The following is a 15,542-nucleotide window of genomic DNA, read 5'->3' on the forward strand; positions in this document are numbered from 1 at the left end:
TCCAAATAACTAATCAAAAGTTTTACTAAGCAAGTAATAACATACATACAATAATTTACATCTATAAAAAACATAAGAGATTGCATTCCTTAATGAGCACATTTACATTTCATTTTTAAATAATTATAAGTACTAAAAGTAAAATAAATAACACATCCACATGAAAGAATATTAACTACTTCAGTTCAATCCATTTAAATAATATATACATTTGTTCCGAATGCCACTTGGCAAATTAATTCGGAATGCACAATCATCCACTATACATGTCACAGGGTCTGAAAGGCTGAAAGAATATACATTTATAAAATAGTTTACATCATCCATTTTCAATCCATGAAACAAAGTACAATAGAATTTAAGTAAAATCATTTTAAATATTAAGTTTTTTGTTTGGATCCCTTGGCGGGTTGTCATGTGATTAAGTACTTAGTTATATATGTTTAGGGTTTTATTGTACATAACTATATGGTTAGGTCAAGATTATAGTTTAAACAATGAATTTAGGTCGAGGTTATAGTTTAAACAAGGTTGAGGTTATATGGTTCTAGGTCGAGGTTATATTTATTTGTAATTACGTGTTTAAACAATCAATTTACATCTAATCTAATCATTCAACATTGTAATAAATACATAAATTAAATACATTTCAAAACATCTAAAATAATAAATTTTTAAATAAACATTTATGAAACTATATTTTAATTAACAGATACAAAAATTTAAACATCTACTCATTGACAATGTAAATTTACAATTTTACGTATATTAAAACTGAAAAAATAAAAATAAATTAACATACATATAAAATGTAAAATTGAAAAAAAAGTAAAATAGTACAAAACATATTAAAATACCTGGTATATTGAAAACTAGCAGTAGGGGGGTGGTCGGTACGGCTGAAAATTGGGCTCCCGTATGCGTCTCTAATCGGGCTCCCATTTTTGAGGTCATGAAAATGACTCAAAAATGCCAAAAAAAGGGGTTTGATAGAGTCTTTCAAATCAGGTACTCGATTTTTAAAAAATCGAGCAACTGATTCTAAAAGCAATCGGGCGCCCGATATTTGAGTGCCTCGAGCACCCGATCCGCTTTTAAATATTAGGTACCCGATTTTTGAATTTCGGCTCGGGATGCCCGAAGCTTGATTTTAGAAACGAGTACCTCATTTTAAAAAAATCGGGTACCCTTTTCTGAAAAGTACAATTCTACAAATTTGACTTCCGTGGAATTGCGACCCAACTTCTTGCGGTCACCCTATATTCATTTATTCTTTTGTACAGGTTTATATATATTTGTATTTGGTTACATCTTTTATTTCCATATTTTCATTTATTTTGCTATTTATTTTCTGATATAATTTTTTACACACACACACACACATATTGTTATTTTCATTTTTTCTTATTTATTGCTATATATTTTTTTGCATTTATATTTTTATATATTTAGGGTGGTAGGTTATTTATTATCTTTATTTTATTAGGTAGTATTTATTTTATAGTTTGTCCTTCTCTTCTAATTTTTAATGATTCTCTCCTTTTTTAGCTAGTGCTCGTTACTTCCATTCTTTTTCTTTATTTTCTCTTTTTCTCTTTTTCTTATTTTCACTCCTTTTTTAATTTATATTTATTTGTTTTCATTGATTCATTTTTGACATATATATATATATATATATATATATATATATATATATATATATATATATATATATATATATATATATATATATATATATATTCACTTATTCATTAATTTTGATCTTTTTTTCATCTCTCTCTCTCTCTCTCTCTCTCTCTCTCTCTCTCTCTCTCTATCTATCTATCTATATATTTATTGTCATATTTTCATTTTTATTGCTTTTTATTTATTATAATTTTTTTGTTTATATATTGATATTTTTCTTTTCATATTCTCTTTTCTATTGCTATAGATTTATTATATATATGGTTGTAGGTTATTTATTATTATTTTATTAGGTTGAATTCATTTTCTTAGTTCCTTCCTTTCCTTCTATTTTTTATTTTCTCTCTCGTTTTCTTATTTTCACTCCTATTTAGTATATATGTGTGTGTGTGTGTGTACATACACACACACACATATATGTGTGTGTATATATATACATATATATATATATATATATATAATTAAAAGAAAGATTTTCAATTTTCAAGTCTTACAAATTTTCCCTCAAAAATTTAGTTTCCGAAACAAAGTTCTAAAAATACCCACTTTTCCAAAGCACACATATAACAGAAATTAATATTTTTGAAATACTTTTTGAATCCCGATTTTGACCTCAAAAAGCTTAAAGATCAAAACCAAAAGCCACATTTCACGTCCTACTTCAATGCAGCACTATTTGACCAGGGAAAATTCCTCATCCATGTAAATAATTAAACTCACGATGTAAAGCAAGTTAATTACAAAAATCATAGCTTAAGCGTTATAGTAGAAACTTTCTTATAATTCCTAAAATAATCCAACCCTACCGCCATTAAATCACCAAAACAAGGAACGGTCAAATTTTCCCTCTAATCTTCTCACCACTCGGAAATTTGCAATTCTTTTAGAAATTATTGTCTGTGTAGGTCTCGGCGGGTTTTTTTTCGGTTTTGTGAAATTAGCAGAATAAGACGTGGACTCAGCGGGAGGAGTGGAGGGAGATTTGATTAGCCGCCATGGCGCTCAAGTAAGTTCATCTCAGTTGATTTAGAAAAACATTGGAATGGCAGAATCAATCTGTAAGATCGTTTACTGTGTTTTTATTAGTTTTTTATAGTGTTAAGTCTTGACTGATTTGCATTTCCATGGCTACTCAAAACGCAGCTTTAGTTCGCACAGTGAACTTTTGTGTTGGTATTTTTTGTTACTAGAATGATTTTCTTAGGGTTTATGGTTTTAGGGTTTGGTTTGAAATACGATAATGTGAAGGGGTTTGGCTTATTATTATTTAAAAATTGGGCGCGATAGATAGATAAACGAAGAAAAAGATACATTCCCGTTTTGAGCGGCACTTTTTGTTTAACGTTAGCTGGAAATTTGAATTGCTTGTTCTTTGAAGTTGGTTAAATGTAGTTGTTTTCTACTTTGGCCCCCAAAGCAAGCAGACTTTTCTTTAAAGTTGTTCTCTAGGTTTTAAGCGGGAAAATCTTTGCGAAAACCCTGGAACTAAACATAATGTGCTATTTGTAAGTATATGAAGAAAAAGGGAAAAAAATTAAAGAATGTTGTGATTTATGCCAAATATATTATGCATTTATAAAACTGCACATTATATATTGTTAAATGCTAGTTATAAAAATTACATCAAACTTTAAGAAACTTGGTGTTCCATGAGTACGCGCCCCCCTCCACCTTCCTTTCCCACTTTTCTCAGACAGGGAAATGTGGGGGAGTTTGGGGAAACATCCCACCACCACCGCCTGACAGTGGCTGCAATGGCGTCCCCTCTGTTGTTCAGCTCAAATGCGCATTTTGAAAAAGTTTCATTATTCTTTTAATGATTGTGCCGACAAATGTAACTATAATGGTACATGAGCCCCACCACATACAAAGAAGTCATGAATGATGTGAGAGTGCCTGGATGAGTTTAAGTAGGAAAAGTGACAGAAATAGCAAGACTGACAACTTTAGTTAATTCTTCATTGGATGAGTGTGAGCATTAGGAAGAATGAGAGCAACAGCGGAACCCTGAAAATCCCTCATCAAATAGGCTAGTTAAGTTCTTTAGCTTCAATTTTAATTTTCTGAAGAATGAAGATCTGGTTATAAATAGTAAGGACTTGATGATGTAGAAACTGTAGTGATAAAATTGTGAAAATGATGTGTGCTGTGAAGGTCTGTGTGAGTTCGAAGGCCTTAATTTGGGTTGGTAGCAGGGGCTTTTCCCCTTGAACCTGCCTTGTTCTATGACAGAAAATGCATGAGGGGCACCGACTTACAATCCTGCCATCATTAGGAAGAAAGTGAGCAACAGTGGAACACTGAAAAACTTCACAGCCTTTGCTAGCTTCAATATTAATTAGCTGAAGAATGAAGATCTGGTTAGGAATAGTAATGATTTGTCGATGTAGAAATCATAGCGATTAGTTAGGAATGATGTGTGCCATGAAATTTTTGTGAGATTGAAGTAGGGGCTTTTCCCCTTGAACCTGCTCTATGCTGTGACTGGAAATACATGAGTGGTGCAGCCTATTCAACCTGCTGGGGTTTCTACTTCCAGACACCTGCTCACAGCCATCCCTTTGTATCCCTAAATCTAGGGTCTTGGCACCCCTGCCTTTGGGACCTGGCCTCTTCTTTCATTCCTCCTCAACCTGAGATGGGGTATAAATTAAATGAAAAAATCCTCATAGTGGTTCAAATCAGAGGTTCAATCAGCGAGTATGCTTTATTCTCCTTTTCACAATCAACAAGAGCTCCTCCCAGTATCCCTGTTGCGGGCCTACAATTCTCTGGGGTTGTTTCAAACTTTACTTTTGAAATAAATTTACATGGAGTACAACTTCATGGAAACATAAAAAAACCTAACCCTAAACAAAAGAAAAAATGTTAAACTATTGCTCTTTATTTTGATGTCTTTAAGCATGAAAACAAGCCAAGAATAGATAATTAAAAAATTGAAACTGCTTCTCAGAAGCTCTGGAAATGTCACAACAAATGCAGTGTGCAGTAATTATTCAGATTAATCATAGTTTTTTGAATGTAATGCATGAACAGGACCTACTTCCTTTACTGAAAAGCCTTGCATAGCATACTTTCCAGTGGTAATAGAACTCCCTTTACAACAATTGAAAGTAAGGCACCAATTTAGTTATGTCTGAAGCCAAGCCTTGCATAGCATACTTTCCAGTGGTAATAGAACTCCCTTTACAACAATTGAAAGTAAGGCACCAATTTAGTTATGTCTGAAGCCCTGACAAGTATGCAAAGAAATGGTGTCAACATAAATTCCAACCAAAGCCAAGTTATCTTTTTCAAATACAATTACAAAGAAGATGGTCTGTTTTATCTTGGTCAGAGTTCTCACATTCTTAGCTTACAAGTGTTTAACATCAGTTGTTTTTCTAGGGTGATCCCTAAAGCAATGTAACCCGGAGACTCGTTCCCCCCTCCCAAACCTTGAAGTACCCATCCCCGAGATGTCCCTGCACTGGGTACTTGAATGCCCAAGCACCCCCACCTCCGCCATTCTGCAAGCATGCTGCCGCTGGGATGTGTACTTGAATTTCTATTTGAATTTTGATTTTTGAATGTTACTATTGGGTATGTAATATGTTACTATGTTGAATGTCAATGGTTCTAATTCATGTTGCAATTTTGCTATATTCAAGTATTTTAATTTGGTATGTTCTACTGAACTACTGAAACATCATGTCATAACTAGCATTTTAAGTTCTATATGTACACTATACAACACCCCTCTCTAGCCTGTCCTCCCCTTGCCGCTGTCCCATGGCCGTCCCCCCGCTGTCTCAAAAATGAGGTCCATTTTCCCCGCGTCCCGGAAACTTGCCCCGGCGTCCCGCCATCCCAAAGTACCCCCGTACTGGTGTAACACTGCCCTAAAGGCACTGCATTTTCAATTGAGTGATTTAGTAATGAGTTTGGGACTAGGGTTATTCTTATGTACAGACCAACAAGAAAACATCTTCAGTGTAGGAGTACAGTTTTAATTCGAGCTGCAATGATTTATTCTTCATCTTAGTTGGAGTAGAGCTGGTCCATCAGTTTTTGGTTCAGAGATGTAGCTTGTCCTTGGGATGGGCTCAATATATTTAGAAATCCTTGGTAAGCTATCAGGTTTAAAGCAGCACTACTAGATATGTTGGCAAGGATGCTCTCTAGGTTTACTCACATGGGAATTATTTAGGGATGATGCGAAACTATTGCTATGATGATTATCTCTGTTGTATTTAGTGTTTCTTTGAGTTATTGTGAGAGGCAACATGGGGATAGGTCGATATATATATATCTTTAGATATATACACACATAAAAAATTAAAATAACCACAATTTGCACAATATGTACCGAATTAAATACAAAATTTGAAAATTGAGAATGTAGTTGATAATTCCTAATTCAAGGTGAATTATCAAATTGCTACTTATAATAACTTAATGTCAAATCAAAATGTTTATATCATAGTAGTATTATTTCAAATTGACTTCCAAACCAAAAATATAAATGAAATTTAATTACTCTGTTTTCAATCAGGAACAAGTTAGGAAATCAAATGTTGCTTTCTATTAGTTGCAACATAGAAGCAACACTAGTATTTGTTTTTTTAAAGCAAGAGCAGGGGTTTAGGGTAGCAGTCCTCAGTGAGGTCTGAGGTAGCATTTAGCATGTTCCCTATCACAATGAAGGGCATATTCAAGGACCAGAAACTTCTATGGCGCATGTTGTTTTTTTTTTTTCTTTGTTGTAAATCTAAAATTTACCCATACAAGTGGCAAATGATGATGTGTTGTTTTTAGGTGTATAACAAAGGTTATTTCATGTTTGTGGGTCCCTCATTAAGGGATATTATTTTTTTGCTTAAGTGTTTATGGGTTTGAGTTTGGCAGTGGTTGGGTATGTCTGAACATTGGGGACGGTAGACTGTCTCCACAGAGTCCCTTTTATAGTAGGATGTCCTCAGAAATTGTAGTGTCCACAACTGGGACTGTACTTGATATATACCCTAAAATTCCCCAACTAGGGTTTGGATTGTGCTTGGAACTGGCAATTTGTAATGTTCCCTACTTCCCAATGATTAATATACATCACTGCGCATTTAAATCAGAGTAAATTAATAAACAATTACTGATTCATATGTACTGGAGCCCTCACTGCCTTGCTTCTCTCCTAATCAATAGCCTGAATTCTCATTTCCTTACTCCTAATGGCACTTGGACACCAATCTACAAGTAGGCTTCCTTAAGGTATCAGAACACATATTCATACCTATCTCAGGATTTCTCTCTCAAGGTCTTGTGATAGATGTCCTTACCCCATGTTAGGACTTTCCTCCTACATTGTGAGGTTTTACTCCATCTTTCGCTAACAAAACCAACCTATCCTCTTAACAATATTAGAAAGCAATTAAGGAATAGGCTATGTATACATGACACAACATGACTGATATACAATTCTGATTTCACTATTATTAACAGAAATATATGATGTATTTATATTAGACCATATGAGGGCTCCTTATCCCTAATGGAATTCAGATTCATCTTTCTGTAAATCAGTATTAAACTCATAGGTACATTGCGGCATCATTTTCATTGTGCCTGGAAATGGCAATTTGTAGTGTTCCCTACTTCCCGATGATTAATATACATCACTGTGCAATTAAATCAGGGTAAATTAAGAAACAATTACTGATTCATATGTACTAGAGTCCTCATTGCTTTGCTTCTCTCCTAATCAATAGTCTGAAGAAGAATGGGGATTCACATTTCCGTGCTCCCAAGGGCACTTGGACACCAATCTACAAGTGGGCTCCTTCAAGCTATCAGATCACATATTCATACCTATCTCAGGACTTCTCTCTTAAGGTCTTGTGATATATGTCCTTACCCCATGTCAGGACTTTCCTCCTACATTGTGAGGTCTTACTCCATCTCTTGCTGACAAAACCAACCTATTCGCTTAACAGTATTAGAAAGTGATTAAGGAATAGGCTATGTATACATGACACATTATGACTGGTATACAATTCCAATTTCACTATTATTAAGAGACATATATGATGTATGCATATTAGACCATATGAGGGCTCCTTATCCTTAATAGAGTTGAGATCTAACTTTCTGGAAATTAGTATTAAACTCATAGATACATTGCAGCATCATTTGCTGTCACACAATGCAAATGACTAATTTCTTTTCTGATCTCTTCCTTGTGAATTGTTTCCAACATATTTTATTACTTCTATTTCTCCCCATTGATCATTCTTCCCCCTTTATATCTTTTGTGAGGAAGGATTGCACCTCTTCACCATGTCTACCCTTTTCAATGGTCACTTTTTCTCAATTACTACCCTGCGAGAGGCTCACAATCCATTATTGCTTTCCCTTTGGAAGTTACTTCTCTTTCTTCCATTAATCCTTCATTAATTCTTATGCTCTGTTTATGCAGATGAGAACTGTCTTATATCTCAGAACAGATTTTACCATAGTTACCTTCGTCTTGATGATCCCTGTATCCATGCATTCAACAAATGACATTACCTCCTATTCATATCTTTATGATGGAAGAGTCACAACCTTTCATCATTACAATCTTTCAGGAGAGGCACAATCCTTCATCCTTCTATGCCCTTTCAAAGAGGTACGGCCCTTCATCAATTCTTCCCTTCCAATCTTCTTCCTTTGTTTCTTTCTTAGTCTCCGCTTCACTTCTTTCCTCCTTTCTCCTGCCCTATCAAAACAAATTCTATTCTCCCTTTCATATCTCATGTTTGAAGGAGTAGCATCTTTTCATCTCATGCATTATGACCATTTATTAACTTAATAAATTTAAATTTAAATTTTATTTATTTTCTTTAGTATTTTAATATTATTATTGTATATTATTAAATACTACAAGTGTTGGTGAAAAGTGATTTAAAAGGTGGATAAACTTTTAGTTTTGGCTAGAGCAATCTTATTCTATGATAATGGCTCATTTTAGCACAAAGGAATCTTAATTATTCAAATGGTTCTAAGACAATTGATTTGTAACAAATGAATTTTCTTAACAGAAAAAGAAAAGAACTAAAATCATTTTTAAGTAGAAATGAAAATAATACTTCAACTAACTTCTGAAACATAACATCTTATAATCCATTTCATGAGATATCAATTAAATATCAATTAACTGAAATAACTATTTCCTAGTCATTCTTTGTATACAAGTAAGGTAAATTGCTGCCATTTTACTATAATGTAAGAGGAAACAAATGCATAGCAGGGATATAGAAAGAACATACTAAAAGTAATTGGTGAGTCTATAACTGGTTGTGCAAGCCTCAACTTCTGGGTAAGAGGAGAAGCATTGACTTAGGCTTAACCTCCCAACTGTGGGACCATATCCATCCTCACACAATCTTTTGAAAAGAAAGACCCTCCCTACCCTGGGACTAGGCTTGGGGTACCACTAGTCTAGCCATCCGAGCAATACCAGTGTTTAGAATGCCTCCTCAATTATGGACGGACATGTTTGAATAACTAACACTATCGACATCATGTGATCTTAAGAAGGCAAGCATGCTTTTAACGACCTTGGCCAAGGTTTTTGGATGGGTTTCTATTATTCGATCACCACTGCTCGACTTGACAATAGGAAAACAAGAAATATGGACATGCATGAGCTATTAAATGATTCTTTTTAAAAAATAATAAATAATTGATATGTCACATTTGATTTTGTTTCATGTTATTGCAAATTTCTCTCTCTCGCCTCTTCACCCTCTTCCTTGGCCATTCAGCTAGGTGAGTCCCAGGTGTTTAAATCTTAGAATAATCCAACTCTTTCTACTGAACCTCAACTGGTGTAAGAATATTACATATTTCAGTGTGTTATATCATAGTCTCGATGACTTGAAAAATGATCTTAATGGGCTTGCAAGGAAATATAATTTGATTCTAATATACTTCAGTAAAACAAAGATGTATGAATATGTCATGTACATTTGGTCTTGACTCATCATAGAGAGATTAGACTAATCGAATATCCATTCGATTTGCAATTCAAAAGTAACGTATGAAATTTTCATGGACACATTCTTTTCTACTGTAAATTCGAAAACAATTAAAAAACATATAGCAATCTGAAAATGGAAGGCTGACCACATAACTTGGTTTGAAAAAAGAAGATGCGAGCCTTGGCTTGATTCTATGCAACTGGTTCCTTAGATATGAGCAATCCGAATGCAAAACTCAGAGTAGATATGAATTACGATTGGACTGAATCACTTGCAAGAAAAGGGTGAAAGAAGGAAATAACGTAAGAGAGCATAGGTAAAATTGTGGGAAAAGAATATGTCTTTGGCCTCGCTCGATTTCCATAAATAAGGAGGCATTTGAAAATACCAAAGGCTTCCAAGAAGCCGTAACTCTTGAGCAGTTTTAAAAAGAAAGAATCATCGAGAACATCTAACAAGTGTATATTTCCACCTCTTATAAGGAAAATAAATAAATATGGAAGAGAACTTGATGGTTACTAAAAAGGATAATTTATAAACACATATATATTTAATTGCACTTATATATTTTATTAAGATGACATCATATTTAATGTTTATTCAAGATTATACCTATTAAGTATGTATATCTAAATACATGTTTCACTTGGAAGATTATTTTATCTTCTTATCCACTCATGGTATTCAAGCATTTAAATGTACGTATTTAAATAAATATAATCTTGTATAAATAATACTATGGTGTTGTCTTAATTTTATATCTATGTGCACGTACATAAATATGTATTATATTGAAGGGATGAAATGTCAACCAAAAGCCATTAGAGGTATGTATTTAATTAAGTTAAAATGATTAATGTTTTTAATGTTTATCTAATAGCTCATGCGTGTCCATTGATTGTATCCTGCTATTCAAGTTATTAGGTCCTTACCAAGATAGTTAGAGGTCATACTTTTTGACCAGATAAATGGACTAAGGTAGTATCCCATTCCGTAGATCCCATTAAGCAATGCTTCTCCCTTTCGTCTGCTCCTGCAATCACTCGTGCAAGAATTTTCCACAATATTACCAAGTTCCATGATAAATCCATATTAACATTTAACATTGATATTAACAAGGAATTTAGTTAAATAACCACAATTCCGAAACCAAGCAACTACTAACTGCTATCATCATCATATGACAAATAACAGATAACGACCATCATCATTAAAAGTTAAGACAAAATAATTGACGAAAAACAATTTCGTAGGATACAACAGTTATATTTAACTACCCTTTTCACATGAATAGGAAAGAAAAAACCCATTCAACTCAATGGCTATAATAATATAAATTTGGTCAAAATTTGGGATGTAACATGATTAGATATTCATCTCATTTAAAGTACTATGAATATGACTAATGAAGTGCATTTTGAAGCCATTGCAATTTCAGATTCATCAAGGTACGAAAATTATTTTACCAAAATCTGATGGATCTGTAAGGAACAAACAATGTGCAAGGCACATAGAATTTAGAAAAGTGAGTAAAGTGATAATTAAAGTTTGAAGGGCTGGACTATCAGATTATATGTTTCTTAGAAAAATGCCTCTGCAAATATTATGTTTTTTCCACATCTTCATGATTTTTAATTTTTTAATTTAATATAGTCTCCATGGGTGTCACCAAGCTCTTTTATTTCTTTTGAGCATGTCTCAAATTCCATAGTCTGTGGAAAGCTGTGATATCTATATTCGGGACTTGGACATTTGTTTTAAAATCTCTTCTACGCTCCTCTTTAGAATCTCTAGAACAATTCTTATGAATGTGTTGGTTAAACAAGGGTTAAAAAACTCACCACATCTGAAAAAATAACTACTAAATTTGTAAGTTTTACAAATTTTGAATAGTTATGCTTTGTATTACCCATGATTTTCTGCAGAGTATTTCTTGACCCTTACTGGTATCATTATTATGAGTATTTTGTTAGATATTTTTCATTGAAGTCAAAGCTTGATACATGGAAATAGATATAAGAACCTGCTGTTAGAAAGAATATGCTGGTGTATTAGAAAGAATTCACTCAGTATTTGATACTGCTGCGTTATACATGCCTAGATACAGAAGAAAATCTGCTCGTGTTAGATAAAAGAAAAGTTAGCATGTAAAATAAGACAGCTGCATGGTTAAAGCAGCTAAATAAAACAGAGCGCTGCCTTTCGCAAATATGAGCACCCACTTATAGGGATAAATATATGTGATTTCATGAAGGTAATTTTTGCCAATAAAAGAAAGAAAGGCAGATAAGCTTTAAATCAAAGTTATGATAAAAATAAGAGTTACCTGCCTTGAATGGAAATATATTTATGGAAATGAAATCGGATAAGTTTCATTTTTGGCACCAAGGTGGAGAAGATTTAGATAAAACAAAATCATAATTTAGAGCTGCCAAGAAAGGACGGCAAATCACATAAAGCTGGCCACCACTTTTAGAAGGAAAAATAATGTGTGAGGATGTGATAGTATAAACCAAATCTGAGTTATGCCATAAAAAGAAATGTTTAAAATATCATAAATAGAATTTAATAGGATATTAAATTCTATTTATTTAATGCAGATTTGATAAGATTTCATGATCAGATTTGGGCGCCTCAGATATTTTAGAAATCTTTAATTTTGAGAGTCCAAACTGCACCATTATACGAGGTTTTATTCTTAAAGAGTTTTGTGGATATTAATGAAAGAATAATGTAAAAAGAGAATAGCATGAAGGATATTGATGCCTTATGCGCATGGAGTGTTTTTTCGTTATTTAGTGAAGTGTTTTTTTTAAAACAGAAAGAAGAGAATATACAGCTGTTTGTAGAAGTCGATTTTGACTAAGGCACAAAAAATGTCCTTTTTTTTTTTGTCTTTGAGATTAAAGAAAAATGAAAATGTAGTTTTAGAATATAAGGTTTTTTTTAGTGATTTAAAATTAGAGAGGGTGATGAGCAGAGAGTGAAGTACATATTTATAAAGATTGAGCAGGGTGCAGAGAATTTTTCAAGGAGAGCTTATTGGAGGTCAGTGCCTTATACTGAATTGGTGCTCAGAGGGAGTTGGTGCTTCTAATGAGTTGGAGCTCATGTTTGAGATGAGTATCTTATGTGGGTTGTTGCCTCCAGTTGGTAAGAAGTCAATGAAAGCATTGTTTTGCCATGGATTTTTTTTCCAGGGGGTTTGACACTTAATGATGTCAGTTGCATGTCCTCAATACGTTTACTTAATTTTTGCAAACAAACATGCATTGCATGGTTTTATTGCATAATAGATGCACATTTTATTTTCTGGTAGATTATGTTGATACGATCTTTTTGAAGAGGCCATATTTTGATCAATGAATTTTGTACCTCGTTTTGGTCAAAGTTTCCATTTTTTTGCTCAATGTTATGCTCTTTGTTAACAATTACCATCTTCATCATTTCTTTGTAAACAATAATTATCTTTAATATCTGCAGGACAGAAATTTGCCGCTCAACTAGTGCTGATATTTACACTGGGAATGGTAGCAGATTTGGGCGGTTGGATTTGCAGGTATGTTGATAATTTTAACACTTTGTTGTTTTTTATGTGAAAACTGGAAAATAACTTTATTATTTCATATAGATTGTGTTTCATATATTCAAAAGTTGGTATCTTAAATACACACATATTTATGTTCTACATTGAAGCAAATGTCCATACCAAATCATACATGTTTCTCAAATTGTTCTCTAACTTGATATCTTTATCTGTATTATCTGGAAATGTAGAAATTTTCTTGTTTGTCAATCCAAGTGTAAGAGGCTGTTCTGCATATATTTTATGGCTGCAATATTTTTATCATATAAACATTCCTTTCCATGGCCATACATTAAGATATAGGAGGTTTGTATATATAAGGTAGAAAACCAAACCTTGACATTTCTTGTAGCAGTTTTACATCATTTCAAACTGAATGCTGTTTTCAAGGCCCCGAAATCAGGATTTGAATCCAGATTTTCCCAGCATCATTTATTGAACTTCTTCCATACCTTTGAACTTTGCTCATATACCATATGAATCAAGCTATACCATACCTTTGAATTTTGCTTATATACCATATGAATTGAGCCTGTATTACATGTAAAAGTACTGGTTTTGATTACATTTCCCTGATGCTTCTGAAAATGGTTTCTCAACATAGTCAAAAGGCATAAGGTTCAACACAAAATTTTGTTAGTATGCACTAAGAGGTGTACATATCAGGTGGGCATTGATGAAATACATTCATTTGATTGAGAATAGGAAAAATTCTCACAAAGACCACTTCTATAGTAGGGAGAGGCAAGAACTGTGTAGGATCCAATTCTTTGCTGCAGCCCATAATCAATCATGAGCTCGGATAGTGATTGTGCATGCACAGATTTACTTCACTTGCTAAGTCAAACCTTCAGACTTGCCAAGTACTCATTTATGAAATCTGTAAAAACTAAGCTCCTTCAAAAGAATTTAGGAGCTATAAAAATGGCAAGTACTCAGAAACTCGATAAAATTGTAATCTGCACTGACATGATTTCAGAAGGTCTCAGCACCTAGAAGTGCTAGCTATGTGGGCCCAATTATAGACTGATTAGAATTGCTGATTGAAAAGTTAGAATGCCTTCATGAAATCCTAGTTGCTAAGTCAGTATGTAGACCCCTTTCCAAAAAGATAGCAAACAAACAAAATTAAACCAGATAAAGAACATGCAAAAAAAAAAGCACAAACAAACTCATTTAAATCAGGATAGGCCAAAAACTGTTAGCAGGATTGCTGGCAAACTTGGATGCACTTTCACCAAAAATGGAAAAAATGAAAAATAATTGTTTGTTTTCAACTTGGAGACTAACAACATGATATGGTGGTCTATTCAGTAAAAGCTTGTTATTGTTATTTTTGTTGTTGTTGTTGAGTGTTGATTGGTTCACTAGTGAAATTTATTGGTACACAACTACAAAGGATCTATCCTAACGAGAAATAAAACTTAACACTATAAAAGAGTTGAGAACATATGTGAGTCTTAGGGTTCTTTTGTTGGAAGAATCAAACATTCAGATCTAGGCATGCAACTAGAGGAGGATGATTGTTCACTAAGCCATTAATACTAAATAGCTGTTTGCTAACACATGTTTTCAAGGACATAATATCTTGCTAATTGATTATTAGTAAGTGTGAAAAGTTTTACATTGTCAAAGACAAAGTACAGTACACTGTATGCAGAGCTACAGGGTTAATTGTCCTTGCAAAAGTATGTGTATGGAGTGCATTGCATGAAATAACTTCACTAACTTCTAATGCTAAGGTATGTATGGTTTAAATTGTTTACAATCAAATTCGTGAGTAACCATGAAAGTATTACTACTTAATTATTAAGGACTTCAAAACTATCTTTCTTTGTTTGCAATCAATAAGCTTTGCAATTTTGAAAGAGATGGTCAATCTAGTAGGAAGGTGGCTTTCTTGGATACCACCTAGGCTTGAATTTCAAGTGCTATATGTATGCAAAATCTCACACTTCATATAAATTGAGTCCCTTCACAATTTCGAATATAAGAAATTTTGTGTATTTTGGAAGGATGGTTCTTTAGGGGACCTTGCTTCTTTAAATCTAAGATGCTAAATAGAAGGTCTTACATGTAAGTGTCAACCTTCTTGATAGTTGTAAATAGATGAAATGATATTGGACAAGTAGGAGTGGACTCTTTTTAGTGACCATTGAGGTTTGAGAGATTAATGCTATATCGAAGTTGTAGGACTAAGCATAGAATCTTGAGTGTGATATAGAAGTCTCACATTTATGGGTAAAGGTCAAACCCTTGACCATGGACTATGAACT

At 33.3% G+C, this 15,542-nt stretch overlaps 1 protein-coding gene across 1 annotated transcript in view; it reads left to right on the forward strand.

Moving 5' to 3' along the window:
- Window positions 1–2,421: 2,421 nt before the first annotated feature.
- LOC149580356 (E3 ubiquitin-protein ligase HOS1-like) overlaps window positions 2,422–15,542 on the forward strand; it is a 70,787-nt gene continuing 57,666 nt past the window's right edge. Inside the window, exons 1-2 of the mRNA XM_089790410.1 lie at window positions 2,422–2,692; window positions 13,164–13,239. Of these exons, the coding sequence (XP_089646536.1) occupies window positions 2,682–2,692; window positions 13,164–13,239 (87 nt within the window). The 5' untranslated portion in view covers window positions 2,422–2,681. The remainder of the gene's footprint in view (window positions 2,693–13,163; window positions 13,240–15,542) is intronic.

This window comes from Cupressus sempervirens, chromosome 1 (assembly GCF_028749045.1).
Source record: "Cupressus sempervirens isolate cs-2001-9-10 chromosome 1, ASM2874904v1, whole genome shotgun sequence".
In the NCBI taxonomy this organism is placed as follows: Eukaryota; Viridiplantae; Streptophyta; class Pinopsida; order Cupressales; family Cupressaceae; genus Cupressus; species Cupressus sempervirens.